The sequence below is a fragment of the Protopterus annectens genome, chromosome 17.part0, assembly GCF_019279795.1.
Source record: "Protopterus annectens isolate FY-2018-M chromosome 17.part0, PAN1.0, whole genome shotgun sequence".
In the NCBI taxonomy this organism is placed as follows: domain Eukaryota; kingdom Metazoa; phylum Chordata; order Ceratodontiformes; family Protopteridae; genus Protopterus; species Protopterus annectens.
The window spans coordinates 141,391,187-141,411,662 of record NC_056751.1 but is presented as its reverse complement, the minus strand read 5'-3'; the positions used below and the strand labels follow the sequence as shown (position 1 = coordinate 141,411,662).

At 42.6% G+C, this 20,476-nt stretch overlaps 1 protein-coding gene across 1 annotated transcript in view; it reads left to right on the top strand.

Annotated features, from left to right (window-relative positions):
* The window catches only part of PTCH1 (patched 1), a gene marked incomplete in the record, with an annotated part of 1,119,051 nt that overhangs the window by 878,499 nt on the left and 220,076 nt on the right, over positions 1-20,476 (top strand). Inside the window, 2 exon segments of the mRNA XM_044059325.1 lie at positions 8,073-8,353; positions 9,536-9,673. Coding sequence (XP_043915260.1) covers positions 8,073-8,353; positions 9,536-9,673 — 419 coding nt within the window.

The following is a 20,476-nucleotide window of genomic DNA, read 5'->3' as shown; positions in this document are numbered from 1 at the left end:
CTAGGACAATTGCGATTCAATCAGACAACATGGCGGTGGTATGGTACATCATCAAGCAAGGTGGAATCAAATCTTACCCCCTTTGTCGAGAGGCCATGAGGATATGGCAATGGGCGATGGCTACCAACCATTTTCTTCTAGCAAGGCACATTCCCGGGAGTTCCAATGTGATAGCAGACACACTCAGCAGGTGCATTCTTCAACCTCACGAGTGGTCCCTGAATCCCTTGATAGCGGCAATCTTCCACCGCTGGGGCTGTCCTTGCTGCGACCTGTTTGCATCCCCGACCAACTACTAATGCAGCAACTACTTCGCCCTGATTCCCCCTCTGGGACAGTCACCCAGGGACACTCTAATCCACGATTGGCCCTCGGGTCTTCTTTATGCATTCCCACCCTTTCCCCTCATTCCCCAGTTTCTGAAGAAAGCCTGTCAGTTGAAGAGCAAGGTGATCCTCATAGCACCATATTGGCCTTGACAGATTTGATTCCCCTTCCTTTGGCCTCACCTACTAGATCAACCATGGATTCTCCATCCAACCCCAGAGTTGATCTCACATCCACCGAACCTGATTCATCTCAACTTGAACAGCCTGAAGCTCACGGCTTGGCTACTCCAATTCCCTTGATCGCCAGGCAGAATGATCTTTCTTTACCAGTACTTGATATTCTCATTGCATCTCATAAGTCTTCCACTAGAATTATTTATCTGAGCAAGTGGAAAAGTTTTACCTGTTGGCTGAAAGATAAACAAGTAGATCCCTTCTCAGCACCAGTGTCAATAATACTAGACTATCTGGCTGACCTTTTTCAGTCTGGTCTATCGGCCTCTACCATTAGAGTTCATTTGGCTGCAATTTCTAATTTTCATGAGGGTGTCCAAGATTCCTCTCTTATGTCCCACAAATTGTGCAAGACCTTCATAAAAAGTGTGAATCATCTCATCTGAAGCCACCTTAGGGTAATGCTGCTCAATGCCAGAAGTCTAAATCTCAAAATGCACGCACTCGAGGCCCTTCTCAGTATGGAGAACATCGATGTCTGTGCTGTAACTGAAACCTGGTTCAAGGCTCCTGAGAGCACCCCGGCACTATTAGGTTTTACCGCATATCATGCGTTCTGGCCCCAAAACCCGGACCACACCACAAAAGGAGGGGGTGTATCCATATTCATAAAGGATACCCACACCTCCAGGTTGGTGGCAACGCATCTAAGCTTCGAAACCATCCAGGTGCAACTAACCATAGGCAAAACTGCTCTACAAATTGTAGCATGCTACAGGCCGCCCTCTCAAACTCAGGAACCCCACACAGCCTTCCTGAAGACACTGGACGGTATAAATGTATCTCCAAACACCATCATATTGGGTGACTTCAACTACCGAATATAGACTGGGAACATTACTCAAGCCCTAACTTTCTAGCCCAACGGTTCCTGGAGTTCATAAATTCAAATGCCATGGAACAGCTAGTCACTGTTCCCACAAGAGGAGAAAATATACTAGATCTCATTGTCACAAACATGGGGACAAAATGCTCCACACGAAGTATATCCCTCATTGGTGAGATCTGATCATAAACTAATCTCACTGGAAATCCACAATCCCACCTCCCACCCCAAAAAAAAAAACGAAAGTGAAGAACTTCTAAAGCAAACTTCACACTACTCAAGACTGGTGTGGTATCCTTCAAGGCCCCTGAGCCAGAGGAAACCACAACCCAAGCTGCGGAAGCCCTTACAAATGCCTTCTATGAACACCTCCAGGACTGCATGGATCAGGCAATCCCAAATAAAACCAAGACTCTTTCCACAAAGGGCAAACGTCCAGTCTGGTGGACCCCAGCCATTAACAAACTTTACAATAAGAGGAGAAAGCTATTACATGATAGAACAAAATCCATAAAAGGGAAGTCACCCGATCATTATTAGTAAAAAATACGAGCACTCATAAAATCAACTAAGGCCAGTTTTGAGAGAAAAATTGCCATGGATTCAAAGGAAAATCATAAGGCCTTTTTCAGCTATGTTAGGAACCTGGGTGGAAACTCCCAGATATGCTCAGAATTAGTCCAAAATGATACAAAAATCACTGAACCCACAGACATTGCCAACATACTGGCAGACAGGTTCAGTGCAAACTTCACCCCTCTCCCCTAAAGGAGAGATAACTATCCCAGCCGAAAGTGTAGCCTCCCGAACATCTCAAATGCGCAGGTGAAAGCTGCTCTCTCTAAAGCTAAAAACACAGCATCAATGGGACCGGATGGTGTCCCGGCTGTGTGCTACACGAGCTAAATGAGGAATTAAACCCGCACATAAGGCAGCTGTTTAATCTCAGCCTTACCACAGGATACGTGCCCAAGGAGTGGCGACGGCAACTGTGGTCCCACTCCACAAAGGCGCGCCTCACGGACCCTGGTAATTACCCCATAAGCTTAACAAGTCTAGTCTGCAAAGCTATGGAGAGGATCATAATTGAGCTCATAAACAAAGATATAGGGGACTTGCAGACATTGGACCCGACCCAGTTTGGCTTTGTCAAGGGAAGATCATGCCTTTTGAACTTGGTCGACTTCTTCAAACAGTCACCAAGGCCATTGATGAGGAAAGGCAGTCCATACAGCCTACCTTGACCTTGCAAGGCTTTCGACACAATACCCCACTGGGTATTGTAGAAAACTTACCAGCTTAAATGTAAACCCATATGTCACAAGATGGGTTGCAAACTGGCTTAAGGACAGAACCCACAGGGTTAGAGTTCCTGGCGCTGTGTCAGACTCCAAGCCGGTCACAAGTGGTGTCCCACAGGGCTCGGTCCTTGGCCCCCTATTGTTTGGCATCTACTTCTCAGAAGTACAGGCCAACATGGTAGGAATTTGGCTGATAAAGTTTGCAGGCGACTGCAAACTGGGGGCCATAGTGGAAAGTGCATCGGACATGGATATCGATCAGAAGGGACTCACGGAAACAGATAGCTGGTGCCAGAGCCATGGCCTGAAGTTAAACGCCAAAAATGTATAGTCATACCCTTCGGGAAAAACAAGGTAACCCCAAGCTACCATATAGGTGGCAATCCACTAAGCACAGAAGAGGTTATCAGGGATCTGGGGACCCAGGTTGACAGTGGCCTTTCTTTTGACACTCACATTGCTAAAGTGGTTAGAAAGACCTTCTACATTGCCCACCTGATCATGAAGGATTCACATCCAGATCTAGTGAGGTCATTGTTCCACTGTACTCTTCACTTATCAGACCAATGATCGAGTACAATGCCCCATTCGGGATGTATCTCACCCGACATCTGCAGCAATTGAGAGACCCCAAAAGTTCCTCACCAAAAGGATAAAGGGACTCCAAAATCTGTCATATGCTGCCAGATTGAAGAAACTCCAGCTCTATTCAGTCGCATACCGTCTGCTCAGAGGTGACATGTGCCTGACATACAAGGCCATGTCCAACCCGAATTAATGGACATGCTCCACCTCAAAAATCCAAATCCACCAAAACCACTAGAGCAAACGACTTAAACCTTAGCACGGCTATAAATAGGGCGTGCTGGAGGGATAGATTTATCACTCAGAGACTCCCTATGCTGTGGAATAAAATCCCGGTCCATGTGAGGCAGAGCACCTCGCTGACTCTGTTCAAGAGAAATCTAGACCTGTGGATGGGAGATCGTAGGTTTACCCCGGGAATCATATCTGTGTCACTGCTGGACAGAGGCACAACAAACTAATGGGCACAGTATTTTTTCATATAAGGGGTGGCGTAAGCCACAAAAATTTGGGCTAGGCTTATAAATGCCTTAGGGCAGATAGCCTAGTATAAACCTATGAACCTTTCAGAGAACCTATTCAACCATGGGATTTATCATTAGTTCTACAAGCTCTGACAGTGCCACCTTTCGAACCAGCCTCTTCTTGCGACCTAAAGTATTTGTCATCGAAAACCTTGTTTTTGGTCACCATTACTTCTGCCAGACGTATTTCTGAGCTTCAAGCTTTATGTATTAAGAGTCCATACTTGATTTTTCATAGAGATAGAGTGTCTCTGAGAACTAATCCATCTTTTCTGCCTAAAGTGATCTCTGAAATGTCCATTAATCAAGCCATTGAATTACCAGTTTTCTTTCCCAATCATTCAAACAGAGGAGAGTATTGCCTACATATCCTAGATATCCACAGGCAAATTCATTTTTACTTGAACAGGACTAGGCCTTTTCGTAAATCTGACCAGTTATTTTTGGCTTTTTCTGGACCTAGATCACATTAGCTAGATGGTTTAAGGACTGTGTGACCTTCATTTATACACAACGCAACATCTCGTTGCCTACTACCATGAAAGCTCATTCAACAAGGTCGGTGGCAACTTCTGCTGCCTTCCATGTCAGAGCTTCCTTACATGACATCTGTGCAGCTGCAACTTGGGCTACACCTCCTACCTTCATCAATCATTACAAATTGGATTTGGCCTCCAGGGGAAGAGCATCTTTCGGTTCTATGGTGCTCAGGAATGTCCTTCCATGAGAGCCTCCCAGGAATGGAGGTAGCTGGAGTCTCTGTCCCATGCGTAAGGAATGAACGAAGATTAACAATATCAGATAAAGAAGTTATGTCTTACCATAACGGTCCATCTGTATTGTTGATCCTCGTTCAGTCATTACGACCCTCCCTCCTTCCCCCTCCTGTGGTTTCTAGTGGATCTCACCATCCGGTTCTCTTAGGTTATTTGACCAGAGGTAGCCTCTACCATCTTTGACTTGCAAACTCAATCTGAGGTAACAGGGAGAGGGGAATTGTGGGTAAGAGTTTAGCTCGAGAGTTTGAAGCTGACGCAAGCTTGGAAAATGGCCGGCTCAGTTCCGCAGTCGGAACAGATACCCATGCGTAATGACTGAACAAAGATCAACAATACAGATGGAACGTTATGGTAAGACATAACTTCTTTTTCTCTCACCCTTCTTTTGGTAGAATTGGTACCTGGGTGACCACAATGCAAGATAGAAGTGTACTCAGGTTGCAAGGACTTTGGAACAATCACTTTTGGACCTTTCATTATGATACCTTTGTCAGCCAAAATCTTATTTCTGTAAGAAAGATAAGGCTGTACTTCTTGTGGTGAACTAGATTTCTATGACAGCCAATCTTGACTGATAAAGTGAATGAGGCTTTATGAAACTGGATCCATGGCTGTGTGATCTCTCAATTTAAGACGTGTGGAAGAAACATTTCTCACTTCCATGACTTCAAAATCAAGGTTCTCATTCTCTTGCTGTTCTATGGTATTTCTGGGCAATCTGGATAATGTATCAGCAAGGTAAAAAGAAGGTTGCCTTTCTTGTACACAAGATTGAAATTGTACTTTTGCAATCTCAGCATCATGCGTTGCAGTCTGGCTGGGGCTGAATGCATAGGCTTTCTCAAGATAGTGACTTAACAGGTGGTCTGTTTCAATCTGGATAGGTTTACCATAAACATAATCATGGAACTTCGAACATGCAAACACAATTTCGAAAAGCTCTTTCTTGATCTGGGCTTACTGCATCTTGGTTTTGGTAAGCATTCTCGATGCATAGGCAACAGGGTGATCCTCTTGTAGAATGACTGCACCAAGACCAAATTTTGAAGCATCACAGGAAAGTGCTACTGGCTTGTGAGCATCATGGTATGATTGTTAGTGGACTAGCAGTTCTCTGTTTCAGGACTTAACTGCTCTTTGGTGTTGCTCTAACCAAGACCAGGATACAGCTTTACATGTCAGCTCTCTGAGTGGTGCTGATAGTTGGCTCAAGTCTGGAATGAACTTGCCTAGGTAGTTGACCATGCCAAGAAAACATTGCAGGCCTTGAACATTGTCTGGTGCTGGCATCTCAAGAATGGCTGCTTTGAAGGGTCTGGTCATAGGCCTGTACCTTCTTGTACCTTGAATTTGCATTTCTGTGCATGGAGCTTAAGATTCACTCGACTTGCCCTTTCCAGATCTTTTCTGAGGTTTCTGTCATGTTCTGCTTCATCATTACCTCCTATCAGTATGTCTACAATAATAGCACAAGGATACCCAGAAAAACATTTGCTCCATTGCTCATTGAAAGACTTCACTCACAGAATTTATCCCAAATGGCATTCTTAGAAATCTGTACCTGCCAAATGGAGTACTGAATTTAGTGAGCATTGATGATTTCTTGTCAGGCTGAATTTGCCAAATGAATTCTCTGCATCTGAGACAGAAACAATAGTGGCATTGGGCATCAAGGTTACTGGCTGTGTGCATTGGATGATGAAGTCTTTTTAATGCTTTGTTCAAATCCCGTGGGTCAGTACATATTCTCATGTTGTCTGAGCTTTTCCTTTGAGCAACCACCATGGAAGATGCCTACTCAGTTGGAGTTTCAACTGGACAAATCATACCTTGTCGCACTATTTTATCTAACTCTGCTTTGACTGTATCCTGCATGTCTGTTGGAACTCTGCATGCTAGCCTGATAATTGGGCTGACCTCTGGGGCTAACTTCATGGAGTACACAACTGGAAGCTTCCCTATTTGTCTTTAAACAGATCAGCATAGGTAGAAAAAATTGAGTAGTGGTCTTTCAAACTAACATGATGACCTTCCTTATTAAATGACAGCAGTCCCATTTTCAAACTGTCTCTGGCTAATGATGACTAGACATGCTTCTTGACCACATAAAATAATAAGTTGTAGCTTCTTCCAGCAGAGTAACATGAAAGCACTACTGAGCCTTCGGTCTGAATTTCTTCAACTCCATAAGCAACAAGCTTCGCATACCTTGCAAAATCAAGCTTTTCACCTTTACATACTCAGGCAAATGTTTCTGCTGACATAACATTGCACTTGGAACCTGTATCAACTTTGAGCTGTATGGGATTGACATTTATCTGGACAGTACAAAATGCTTCATTCTTTGCCCTTAAGTCTGTTTCATGAAGCAATGACACACCATCAACATAGAGTAGGGTTGCTGCTTTCTAATTGATCAACTTGTTTCTTAAAGTGTTCCCTTTTAATAAAAGAATGTGGGACTCATTTATTGCATTTGTAGCATTTTTGACCAAAAGCTAAACATTTTTCCCTTTTAGAGCCATGGCTTCCACCACAGTTTTGATAATTAGCAATGAAACTAGATTGGGGCCCATGCTTTGAGTTTGCTTGACTCACTCTTATGCTTCACTGAGACTGTATTATCTCTGGAATTTGCTAGAAAGGTCTGGGGTTTACGCTCATTTTCGTTGGTCTGTTATCTGTTGCCTTCAGTGTTTTGGTTTTAGTAGGCATTATTTCCCTTGTTGGAAAAAAAAAGAAAATGCTTTAAATCAGATGTGGAAAGGGAGTATATAAACTTATAGAGTACTGTACCTGAAGTTGCTAATATTTTTATTTATCTGTACCTGAAGTTGCTAAAATTTTGTTTGTGGGGCTCATCTCCCCGGGCCTCTACTGAAAATGGACATATATCCAGTTAGACCAGCCCGGTCAGCAAAAGTAAAGTAAAGTAAAATAAATAAATGTGCTAACATTGCATTGTGTTGTGGTGAAGTCTGTATTAGAAGCTGTAGAAAGTCTGTGAGCTTGCAATGTAGAATATGAGAACAGTGGAGATGTAACTGAGATTTTTGAATGCATCACAGAAGTTAATGAAACTTTATAGAAAATTTGTAGAACTTTACAGAAAGAAGTTAGCATTTTTGTAAACTAGAAGGATATGTAATGGTAAGCGAGACTTAAGAAAACCAAAGAAAAGTTACAGTGATGTTGTAGGAGATGCACATTCACATAAAGAGTTGTGGAATTTCTTCACTATAAATCTCACATCACTGTTGCAATTCTTGAAGCCTTCAGCAAAGGTGAGTAGATGCAGGTAAATGCTTTCAATGGCAGGACAAGAATACAAGGAGCAATCAAAAGAGTGACTGAAATGAAGGGATGAGTAGGTGAAAAAACATAGCTGGATCCCTGATAGTAGCATGTATTGGGGAAAGTAGTTAATTTGATAGGTCATGTTATTGTCTGATGTGTCTAGTTTCTAACACATTTCTTTTTCTTGTAACCCTCAGTACCATCTGCTGAACCCATAGAATATGCCCAGTTTCCTTTCTACCTCAATGGACTGAGAGATACCCCAGACTTTGTGGAAGTTATTGAGAAAGTACGAAGCATATGTGACAACTACAGCAGTCAAGGCATTCCTAGTTATCCGAATGGATATCCTTTCCTGTTCTGGGAGCAGTATGTTGGTCTTAGGCACTGGCTACTTTTGGCTATCAGCGTGGTCCTTGCCTGTACATTCCTAGTGTGTGCCCTGTTTCTTTTGAATCCCTGGACTGCTGGGATCATTGTAAGTTTACAGTGCTTTTTTGTTTTTTTTCTTAAATTCCTGTGCATATCTCTCTTGCGGCAGTCTGGAAATCTGTTTGTGTCTCTGTTGGAATTGTGTGTGTTAAATCATTCATGGTGTGTTTGTCCATCTTGGAAGGGGTAAACAGCAGTTGTAAACATAACCTTCTAGCTCACTGAGCTATTTTCCTTCTGTTACACTAAAGTCAGTGGCATCATAGCCTTAGTTCTTTGGTAATTAGTTGTAAATTTAAAACTGTATCTACATCTTCATGTACCAGTTTTATATTTGAAAAAGAAAACATTTAACAGTTAAGGCTGTTAAACTCAAAACTAGAGACCAGACTATGTGCAACATGCTTGTTACATAAATGTTGAAGGTGAATGTTTATTGTTGGTTAAGCTTTTGTGACTTCACCTTCAAAAGACAGCTGCAGCTTTCTGAAATGTAATCTTGCAAATATTTCCAATCACTAAAGTGTTCCATAAATCCCATTTTAAAGTGGAGTATTCCAGCACTGAAGTGATCTGTCACTGGACCTAGTTTCCCTCCAAAATGTACTTACTGCACAAGTGAAAAGTTTGTTAAAAGCTTTCTTGTCTTAGTTTAACAGTTTTCTTAGTCTACGAGTCCCAAGTTTCTGCAAAGCCAACGTCTTCAGTATCATGAATCTTGACACCTGATTATGGCATTTAATCTTCTTTTTTTAATGGTTTGCATACTCCAAAAAGTCACTTCCTTGTTGTTTTATGTATGAGGCTATTTGTAGTAATCACAACACATTTTCCTTTTATTTGGAAAAGCTGTGCTGAGCTTTATTTTTTGTGTTTGTGTGTGCACGTGTGTGTACATGTGTATGGGTATATTTGGAGGCTGTTAATTTTAAGAATTTAAGACACGTTTCTCCCCATCCCCCATTTTTTTTAATTTGTCAGACATCTTTCACTTTTCCAAACCATTATTGAGTTATTGCTTTCATTGCCCAGCCAGTTTTTGTGAAACTTTTTAAAGCTTATATTTTTTGATATTCATTGTTGTCTATAGTAGGCCCAGTTGGATTTGCCACCTCCTTTGTCTAATGCACACTGATCCTGTTGTGTTTAGTATATCATATTATTTTGCTTTGACAGAAAAATATTGAGTGTTAGGAAGGGTTACATTGTTTCTTTAATTCATTATTAGGTGATGGTGCTTGCTCTTATGACTGTAGAGCTTTTTGGAATGATGGGTCTTATTGGAATAAAACTAAGTGCCGTGCCTGTGGTTATCCTGATTGCTTCTGTTGGAATCGGTGTTGAGTTTACTGTCCATATAGCACTGGTAAGTTTCACAACATGTTTTATAGCACAATATTGGTAGAACTTGCCTTTCTAATAAAAATTTATTTCAGAACATTAATGCATTTTTGTTATTTTGTGTTTTTTTTTTTTTTTTTTTTTTTTTTTTGAATAAACTAGGTATTTTATATTACATATTTATAGGCAAGAATTGCCTTTTTTCATTTGTGATTTAGGAGTGTCAGTCTGATTATTTGAGCAGCTGAAATTCATGCAGTATATAAATGGAGATATAAGTATGCAAGGGAAAGACCTAGCTGACCTAGAAGGTGAAGTAACCAGGTGGTTGTAGAGAAGTATGAAGTGGTAAAAAGGACATAGAAGTACTTCAAGGTAAATGTGCTAAGGGCTCAGTTCTTAAGTGCTGCAAGGTAGTTTAAAAGTCTTGCTCCTGTTGCTGCAGGAGAGTAGCCTCACACCATGTGGGGTTTTCTTTGCGTATTTTTGTATTTTCGCCATCCCATTTGTTTTTCACCATAGGCAGGTATCCTCAAAAATCCTTGGTGTGCAACTTTTTCTTTTCTTTCAGGGGATAACTCTTGAGGGAAGGACCAGATTAGTATATTATTCAGGAGGTGTTGACATCTAATACCTCAGGAAAGTCTGATCATAATCCTACAGTAAGCTGAATTGCAAAGATAGTGATTAAGAAGTGCAGAATTCTGATAGATACCATATTAATAGCTTATCTCAAGGCTGAGCTGCTCAAGTCAGATGTATCTGTGAGGTTTGCAGCCTATGGTCTGTGGAAGTTATTCATTGGCACAGATAAATAGGAAGCATCATAAAATTATCCTAAGTCTTAATTGATGTGCAAGGATCATTTAAATGCAGTGCGTGATTTGCTATTTAGTTGAAACTCTTGTCTGATTCTTTCTTCAGGTTAGAGATAGAACTTTGTAGTGGAAGACATGAAGGATGTTTTGAATTACCAGTGATTTATACATGCTCCATTTAGTCTACTTCAGCCCAGAGAACTTTCAGCTGAAGGCTGTAATCATTCAGCAACTTTAAAAACTTTTCTAGGGTACATCAACTCCCACTGTTCCCTAAATGCATTGCCATTGCACCTCCATTGTTTTCCAGGTCTCCTTTGTAGTGGTTAAGCTCATACCCGGAAATAAACTTGTGGTTTTCTTAGCAGTATTGTTCATTACTGATCAGGTCTCCTCCGATATGACAGGTCTCTCTTCTTATTTGACTGCTGACCATCTGCAGTCTCCCTAGCTGCCTGTTCATATTGCAAGTCCTTGGCTTCATCCGATCCAATGCACGTTGATTAACAGGGAACACTGTTAGGTCTTTAGGGCAAAAGAATGTCTCTTTCCAGTAATCTAGCTTTGAGAATGTTAAATTATCAAGGCTATATGTTATAATTTATTTTGCAGTGTGCGTACAGTTTGGATGATTTTGCTGCATATTTGCAGAGCAATAGTCTTACATGAATGAAAATGTTTCTAAATTGACTCAGGTGTTGAAACATGTTGTGAAAGGTGTGCTTGAAAGTGCAGATATAGTCTCAAGAAATGCTGCTACTTCTGTTAGACAGTATGCTTGGTTAAATAATCAGGACTTCGCTGATGATTTAAAAGCTAACATTTTGAATGCACCTTTGCATTCTGAATTGGTATTTGAGGTTTTTGTTATACAGATTCTTAAACTGTGAGATGACCGAGGAAAAAGTAATGCATAGGATATCTAGGATGTTTCATGTACCCATGTTCTTTTAAGCAAGACGTCTTTCTTCAAGGGGCAGAACAAACAAAAATCCCAGCCAAAGAAAAGTCAGGGATCCAAGAGGAAATGGCAGGCGAATAATTCTTTGAAATCAAGCTAGAGGGGTTCCTTTCCAAAAAAGGATCAACCCCCTGGAAAAGAACGACTGTGCCGAGTCACAGGGCACCCTTACCCCACCATTCCTTCTATTCCTTCTTTCCCCAGGCTCTCACCCAGACCTACAGCCTGGCTGCAAATAGTCTTACACAAATGGATTCCGAGAATAGTTTAGAGGGGATGCACTTGGCATCAAAAATCCTCCCCCTTCCAAGGGCAAGTCAGTCCTACCATTGCTTCCAGTCCTCTTTTTCATGGTGACTGTAGATCTTGAGAACACTTATCATATTCCTGTTGCTCCCAGTTTCAGTAAATTTTTGAGGTTTGCTTGTATCTGGCTTATGTTATCAGTTTTCTGCATTACCCTTTGTGTTTGGCTCCAGTGTTGCCTATTGCAGAACTTTAGGCATCCACATTTTTCCTCATTTAGAGAACTTGCTGATCTGTGTAAATTTTGTATCCAGGTGCTTGGAGTCCTTAGACAAGATTGCATCACTCTTTTCCCACCTGAGCTTCAAACTAAATCTTCAAAACGCCTTCCTTATGCCTTGTCAACAAATTGTTTTCTTGGGGTGTTGAACAGACACAGTAAAAAAATAACCTTCCTGCCAGAAGACAAAGTTTTGACTTGCCAGGTCATTTTCTTGGGTTTCTCGCTTCTAGCCGTGGCCTCAGCAAGAGCATGCATCAGATTTCTAGGTCCAATGAGATTGATAATCTTTATGATATCACTAGTCAGACTACATATGAGAACAATTCAATTATACTTGAATTGTTGGACCCAGCACCTTCATCTCTGGGATTTCCAGGTACTGCCACTGAAGTTAGTGAAACAGGAACTGCAGTGGTGGACAGATTAACTGTCTCTGAATCCAGGACTCCCTTTCCACTCTTCAGACCCACGTACACTCTGTCCACACAGACTCTTCAGGTTTTGTATTGGGAGCAGTGTCCGTAGGAGTTCAAGTGGAAGGCTTGTGGGGTTCTCAGGACATACTAATGCATATAAATTTAAGAGAGATGTTGGCAGTGATTCGTTCCTTAAAAGTTCTTTGAAACTTATGGACTTTGGGTCCCCTTCTAATGGTCACAGCCAGTCCTACTGTGATGTGGTACCTGAGCAAGGGAGGTACAAGGTCATACCATCTTTGCCAGTTGGCATTAAGGGCCTGAGATCTGGCTCTACAAAATTCTCTGACTGTTCAGACCTTATACATTCCATCAGGGCAAACACAGTGGCAGACTGTATAAGCAGATACTGGACAGACCCTCACAAGTGGAAGCATCATGTCGAGGTCTTCCAGGATTTGATCCAGAAGCGAGGAACACTTCAAGGAGATCTGTTCACCTCCTTTTAAAACAGACAACTAAAATAATCTGTTGAAGACATCCTTACAGCCATGTTTAGAAGGCAGACACACTATCATTCCCATAGTCAGTAATGTTCCTGTATGCATTTCTACCCTTTTCAGTGATTACCAAGCTACGTCTAAAGATTCAGAAAGAATTACCAAAGATCATCTGGTAATCCCCTTTTGGCCCAGGCAGTGTTGGTTCTCCCTTTTAATGGAGTGGGCCTCGGGCAGTTACTGATGCTTCCTCATAGATTGGATCTGCTCACATAACGTCAGGGGTGAATGGTACACCCCAGCTTAGAGCAGTTGCAAATGACAGCCTGGATGGTTCTGTTTTGGTATCTTTTTAGGACTTGTTCCATGTGAATGTGCAGCAGGTATTTAAGGAGGCAATAAAACCTTGCAACTAGAAGATCTTATGCTTACAAGTCGAAGAGGTTTTATAGGTATTGCTTAGCCAATATTTGAGATCCTGAAAGGGTTTTGACCCCTCTGGTTTTGAAATATTTGTGTGACCTACTCAGAGATGGTTTGTCATATGTTTCTATCAAAATACATCTTGCAGCCATCTCAGGTTGCCTGCCTTCTTTCGCCTCTTGTGGTCAGTTTATGAAAGAAATGTGTTGCACGCAAGACCCACTCAAAAACAAACTCCTCCTCCCTGGGATCTCACTTTTGTTGTTGTAAAATTGACCTTACCTCCCTTTGAACCTGCCTCTTAGGTTGATTTATGGTTCATTACTTGAAAGACTGTTTTATTTATTGCTCTGATTTCCTGAGTTTCTGATGTGCAAGTTTTCCTGGTGGGCCAACCTTATCTGATTTTTCACAAGGACCGGGTTAGGTTATGCACTAATCCATCGTTCATGCCTAAGGTTGTTTCTGAAATTACCTTAAACCAATCCATTAATCTCCCAATGTTGGATGTACACTGCTAGATCAGGTACTATCTTGGCAGAATAAAGCCCTTTAGGAATGCTGAACAGCTGTATGTCTCCAATACAGGGGCTAAGAAAGGTGTGTGTGTCTCTATCTAGCTAACTGTTACATGGTGGTTGTCATCTGCTATTGTTTTTGTTACTCCCGCCATGGTAAACTTCTTACAGGCAAGGTTAAGGTTCACTTGACTAGAGCCTTATCCTCTTAGATGGCATATTGGAAATGGGTGGACTGTAGAAGCATTCTAGAGGCAGCAACCTGGTCTGCTGTTCATACCTTCACAAAGCACTACATACTGTATTCGTTTTCAAGGTCCAGAGCAGGCTTTGCTAGGACCATTGTCTAGGGGCTTCTGGATTGTTATCCTTCCACCTCCCAGGTGTAGGGTGAGATTTGAGAATCTACCCAAAATGCCATTGAGGCAGTGGGAATGATGAATATACTACAGTTCCATCAGTCCTACTTAGCTTAAACAGTTGATGTTCAAATTCCCCACAGCCTCAGTGGCAGCACCTACCCCCATCATTCAGATTGTGCATAGTTACGATGGGTTGAATGTCTTTATTTGGTTGTTGCTGGATTTGGTTTGTATGTGGCATTGTGATTGGCTTTGAATTTACTCTTGCTAGATGCGTCTGGCTTTAGGTCTTTTCTTATCCTTCTTTGTGATTGTGAAAAAGGCTGCACACACACTTTGTCACAGCTGAAGCCTTCCCTCTCTGGATATGCTTAGCCAGTCAGCTGTCACAGGAAGAGACACTGAGGTGGGAGGGGAGTCTGAGATTTTGAAAGCTTGCCAGTTAACCCACAATGCCACATAGGCAGTGAGGAATTCAAACAGCTACTGTTTCCGGTAACATTACTTTTCTCTGTAGCTTTTCTCATTGGGCCTCCCAAAAAAATGGTTTCATTCCTAGTTGGACTTTCCTGGTCAACAAATGCAGTAAATAAATAAAAATAGAGATGTAAAGTAAAAATGTTTGGATAGATGGAAGTAGAAAACACTATCAGCTAACTAGTTCTGATATTGTCCTAACTGAATGCTGCTCTAGTTTATGTATCTCTAAGTTGCAGGTATGTTGCACGCAAAGGCCATGAGCTCACTGATGCATGACTGTTCTTGACAGTAATTCATAGAAAACTTTCAGAGGAAAACACAAACTTCCTGTCTGACCAACTGAACTGCTAAGCTGGGGTCTGAACTGTGAAGGAAGAGTCCCGTTATGTTCGGGCTTTAAGCAAATAGGGAATATTCAGTTAGCACAGTGTTTTCAGCCACCACTAACCCCCCCCCCCCCCCACCACCACCTTGCCTTGCAAAAGGGAAATAAGTACAGACTCTTTACTTGCTATGCCAGGTCAAAATTTAAATCTAAATATCTCCCTTGTCAAAGCAAACCAGAATGCTTCAATCCAATATATGGTAAAATTGTTTAAGATGGGAAATGAGCTCTGCTAGGGTGTGTGTGCAGGCGATTGACTTTCTGAGACATTGTTGCATTTTTGCTGAAAAAAATGCACATTTTAAACAGTTTCTCATATTTTACATGTGTATGTTGCATGAATGCGCGTGCCTTCGTTGAAGGTTGTGCGTCAGGGCTGGTAACTCGGCACGTAAAAATCCACTACCAAACATTAGCTGACCGGAGTTCCGCTGTGGCGGCCCCCTAACCGGGATAAGCCGAAAGACACAACATTATTAGACATACTGTAGGTGGATTGGACACTCTAAACTGACCCCAAGTGTGAGTGTGTGCATGTGTGAGCCTTCTGTGGAATGTTGGGCGCCAGGCTGGCAACTCGACACTGTAAAATTCCACTGCCAATCATGAGCGGACAGGTGATCCGCTGTGCCGACCCCTAACCGGGAAAAGCCGAAAGAAGAAGAAGACTGGTCAGTATTTGGTCTCTTTTTTTGTTGTTTTTAAGAATCTGGAAGTTCTTTATTTGCCTAAGTTTAAGATCAGAGCTTTCCATTATTGTTGGTAGAGTTTTTTTTTTTTTACTTGGTTGGCCTCTCTTGCTCTGGCCATCATTAGCCATGCTTTTTGTACTCTTAATTTTTGCTGCTGATGCTCATCATGTATGTTTCACTGTTGCAGTCATTACACTTGGGTTATCCTGCTGGCAGGCTACCTGCAGTTGGCCTGAATTCCAAAGTCCTGGTCCGGCGTCGGTTGCTGTCGCCTCTTCCCTGACGTCAGTGTGCCAGGGGTATAAAAGATGCAGCCAACGCCATTTTCTTCAGTTTTTCTTGCCGAGTGGTGCCTGAAGCAAAAGCAGTTCGCACGTGCCAGTCAGCCGACTCCAGAGATTTTCAAAATTGAATTTCAGAACCGAAGTCTTCGTTAAAGCTAAGTACCCCGTTGGGGAAACTTTTTCTTGCTCCAGACCGATGTCAGAAAAAGTTAACAATTGTATTTCTTGTGGGAAGCAAATACCTCATAAGGATTTTCACTCTTACTGTATTCCTTGCCTAGGCCCTGACCACGACGTTGCTAGTTGTCGGTTTTGTGCTAGATTCAACCAACGCACTGTTAAGCGTCGGTTTGATTTTGCTTTACATTACTTTGGCCGAAGGTTTAACTACATAATGCCGTCGGAACAACTGATGACCAGAATTCATAAAAAACGCAAAGACAAAGAAAAGGACAGGCATCCGAGGTCCAAAACTGATGATGAAGCCTCTTCTAGGCCAGTCGCCGGTTCTCAGTGAGGCGCTTTCGCAGCCCCTGACACCCGCTACCTCAGAGCCACAGGCTGCCTCCGACTCCCACGTGTAGACAACTAGGCCTCTGGAAACTCAAGGTATTGGGCCTACGGAAACTATTCCCTCAGATGGGTCCGGAGCCACTGAGCAGGCATCTGCTTCTGAGGGTGTTTTCAGACTTACACAGCTTGCTATCAAGTCCACTTCAGCAGCCAAGGCAAAGTCTAAAACACCATTAAAGACAAAGAAACAAGTACAGCATTCTCCTGGACAGTCATCCATGCCAAAGAAACAGATGCTTAAAATGGCCGAGGACCTAATTACTTTGATCAGGGGTTCCCATCCCCTTCCTGATAAAAGGCCTAGGCAAGACACGGACTATGATTCCTCTGACCAGGTTTCTGTTTCCTCTGATTCCTCTTCAGAACAGGGATATTCTCTTCCTCCCTATGAGGACTCTGATGCTGAAGAATCTATCCCTTCAGCCTCTTCTCCTGAGGATTACTCTTTTGGAGAAACCCTGCACACCATAAGGGAGCATTTCCATTGGGAGAGCCAGGACTATTCAGAATCCAAGAAAAGGCTCAGAGATTTTCTTTTACTGCCTCAGCACAGACCCCTTGCTATCCCCCCTGCACTAGATATTGTGGATGATGTTTTTCCTGAATCCAGTTTGTCTCCTGATTCTTTATCCCCTGCACCAGTCAACCCAGATAGGTACTACAGGGTCCCAGACTCTCATAAATTTCTTTGTAAAAACCCTGCTGCTGACCCAGAAACAATTTCTCAGGGTCCCAAAGGGGTCAAGGCTTCCACTGCAAAAAACCCTGTTCCCTCTGATAGGGATTCTAGAGCACTAGATAGATGGGGGAAAAAAGTTTACACTTCTGCTACTTTAGCTGTAAGGGCTTTAAACTGCCAGTTTCACATGCTTAAATATCAACAATACCTAATGTCTTTGCTAAAACAGAAAATGCTTACAAGCTCAGAATGTCCTGACAATAAGGAAATGCAGGATTTATTGCATGCAGCTGAACAAGTAGGAAAGCATACTCTGCAATGTGGTTTTGATTCATTAGAGGCTTCATGCAGAGCCGTAGTTACAGGCTCTGTCATTCGAAGGCATGCTTGATTAAAAGAACAAAGTTTACCTGATCATGTTAAAGCAAAATTATTGGATGCTCCATTACAGCATGATACTTTGTTTGGTGTTAAGGCAGAAGAGGTGTTAAAAGAAAATGGAGGATAAAGCAAAATCAATGCAGACAGTAAAGGATTTCTTACAGGTTCAGCCACCTAGATTTAGCAGGAACTGGCCTTATAAAAATTGGTCCTTTCCAGTGTCAGACAGGCCACAAAGAGGCAGATACAGACGCCCAAGAGGCAAGATCTCAGCCCCAAGGCTCATACAGACCTAAACAATGGGGTGCTTCAGCCCTCAAAGGCGGAGAAGATAAATCACAACTTTATAGGAAACCGTCCCAATGACTTCCCTTTACAAAAGCCAAGCACTTACCTTTTGTCAGCACCCTTAGGGAGAAAACTAGCATTTTTCTCACAAAATTGGCACATGATCACCCAGGACAAATGGGTACTGAATATTGTTTCTCAAGGTTACAGGTTCCACTTTCACACCCTACCAAGGTCAAAAGGTATGCCAGACCTGCCACAAAACCAATGGGCAGAGGCACAAAAGCAAATTTCTGCTCTCATGGACATGTGAGCTATTCAAAAAGTACCACAGCAAAAACAGGGGCAAGGATTTTACTCAAGACTTTTCTTGGTACCCAGAAAGGAAAAAGACTGGAGATCAATACTGGACCTGTCAATTCTAAATACTTTCCTGGATGTTTCAAAATGTTGACACTACAGCAACTTCTACCCATGCTGGGCAAGAAGGCTTGGCTAATTACTTTGGACCTCAAAGAGGCATGTCCCAGTCAGACAGTCTTGCAGAAGATATCTCAGATTCATAGCTGGCTCAATGCATTACCAATTCTCTGCACTGCCCTTTGGCTTATCTACTGTGCCCAGGGTCTTCACAAAATGCCTGGCACCAGTAATTGCATTTTTCAGACAAAAAGGAATTCAAATATATCCCTACTTGGACGACTGCCTTATTCAAGCAGAGAGCAAGGACATTCTACTAAAGCATCTGGCGTTTGTAAAAGAATTAATAATTTGCCTAGGTTACACAGTAAACGAAAAGAAATCAAAACTAGTGCCCTCTCAAGAGATAATATTCCTGGGTGCAAGCTTAAATACAACTGCCCAGATGGCTTATCTCATGCCAGACAAGCAAAGGCAACTGACTCATTACTTTCAAATGATGGCAACAAAGACCCAGCTACCTGCAAGAAAAATTCTGCAGGCTTTGGGCTTCATGGCATCGTGCATCCTGCTAATTCCATATGCAAGACTGCATATGAGGAAGCAACAATTTTACCTAAAAAGTGTTTGGACTCAACATTGCCACAGCCTGGAAACAATAAAAAGTCTTTTGGCTTTTCCCAGTTAGGGGTCGCCACAGTGGAACTCTGGTCCGCTAATGATTGTCAGTAGATTTTTACGTACTGGCTTGCCAGGCCTAATGCACAACCTTCAACGAAGGAAGGCCCATTCACGCATGTCGCCACACAGAAGACGCTCTAACTGAGAATCGAACGGGCAGCGTCTAACTGTGAGGCAACAACGCTACCGCAGCACCACCACCTCAGTTTTACAGCCTGGAAACAATAATAACTCTTATTCCCTGCCTGCAACAGGAGTTTCGATGGTGGGCACTGGCCTGTCACCACAACAAGGGACAGCCTTTCACTTTACCTACAGCCAGGCAGGCACTAACAACAGATGCATCGGATTATGCCTGGGGGCCTTACATGGCAGGAAAATGTATTCAGGGCACGTGGCCCACAGACCAAATGCATCTTCACATCAATCAAAAAGAGATGCTAGCTCTACAGAATGCCCTGACAGCCTTCAAGGATCTACTACATCCAGGACAACTATTACTAAAGACGGACAATACTACAGTTATGTGGTACATAAACAAGCAAGGGGGCACACATTCCTACCCCCTCTGCAGGCAAGCCATGACTTTGTCGAACACAGCACTGTCCTATCAAGTACATCTGCAGGCACAATTCCTGCCAGGAAAGAAAAATACTGTGGCAGACGAACTAAGCAGAAACCTCATGGACCCTCACGAGTGGAAACTAAATCCACAGGTCTTCAGCATAACAAGGAAATGGGGATGCCCAGACATAGATCTCTTTGCCTCCCCTCACAACTACCAACTACAGAGATTCTGCACAAGGACTTATCACTCACAAGCATGGAAAGTGGATGCTCTATCTTTCAGCTGGAAAACCCTAACAGTTTATGCCTTTCCACCACTGCCTCTCCTTCCCAAGGTGCTCCTAAAAGTCAGACAAGAGAAGCCAAAAATGATTTTGATTGCCCCAGACTGGCCACGCCAGCACTGGTACCCAATCCTAAAGAGCTTGTCTCAAGGCCCAGCCTGGAATTTACCTCTAATTCCTCATGTTCTGACTCAACAAAACAATCAGATCCTGCACAGCCAACTCAGAACCTTAAATCTGGCTGCATGGCAGACAATATAGCCACTCAAAATACACCTCTGTCTAAAGCTGTTATGGATGTCATTTTGGAAGCCAGGAGGCCCAGCACCAGGAAATCTTATGCAGAAAAATGGAAGAGATTCTGTGCTTGGAACCAGGCACAAGGACTTGAACCACTTGTTCCAAATATTCCTCAGATTTTACAATACCCAACTGAGATGCTGGACAAAGGCCTATCCTTCTCATCAATTAAGATCCATGCCTCTGCCATTTCAGCTCATTACAATACGGAACCTCTTATTTTCTCTCACCCACTGCTAAGACAGTACCTCAGAGGGGCAAAAAACATAAGACCCCCAAGGAGAGCA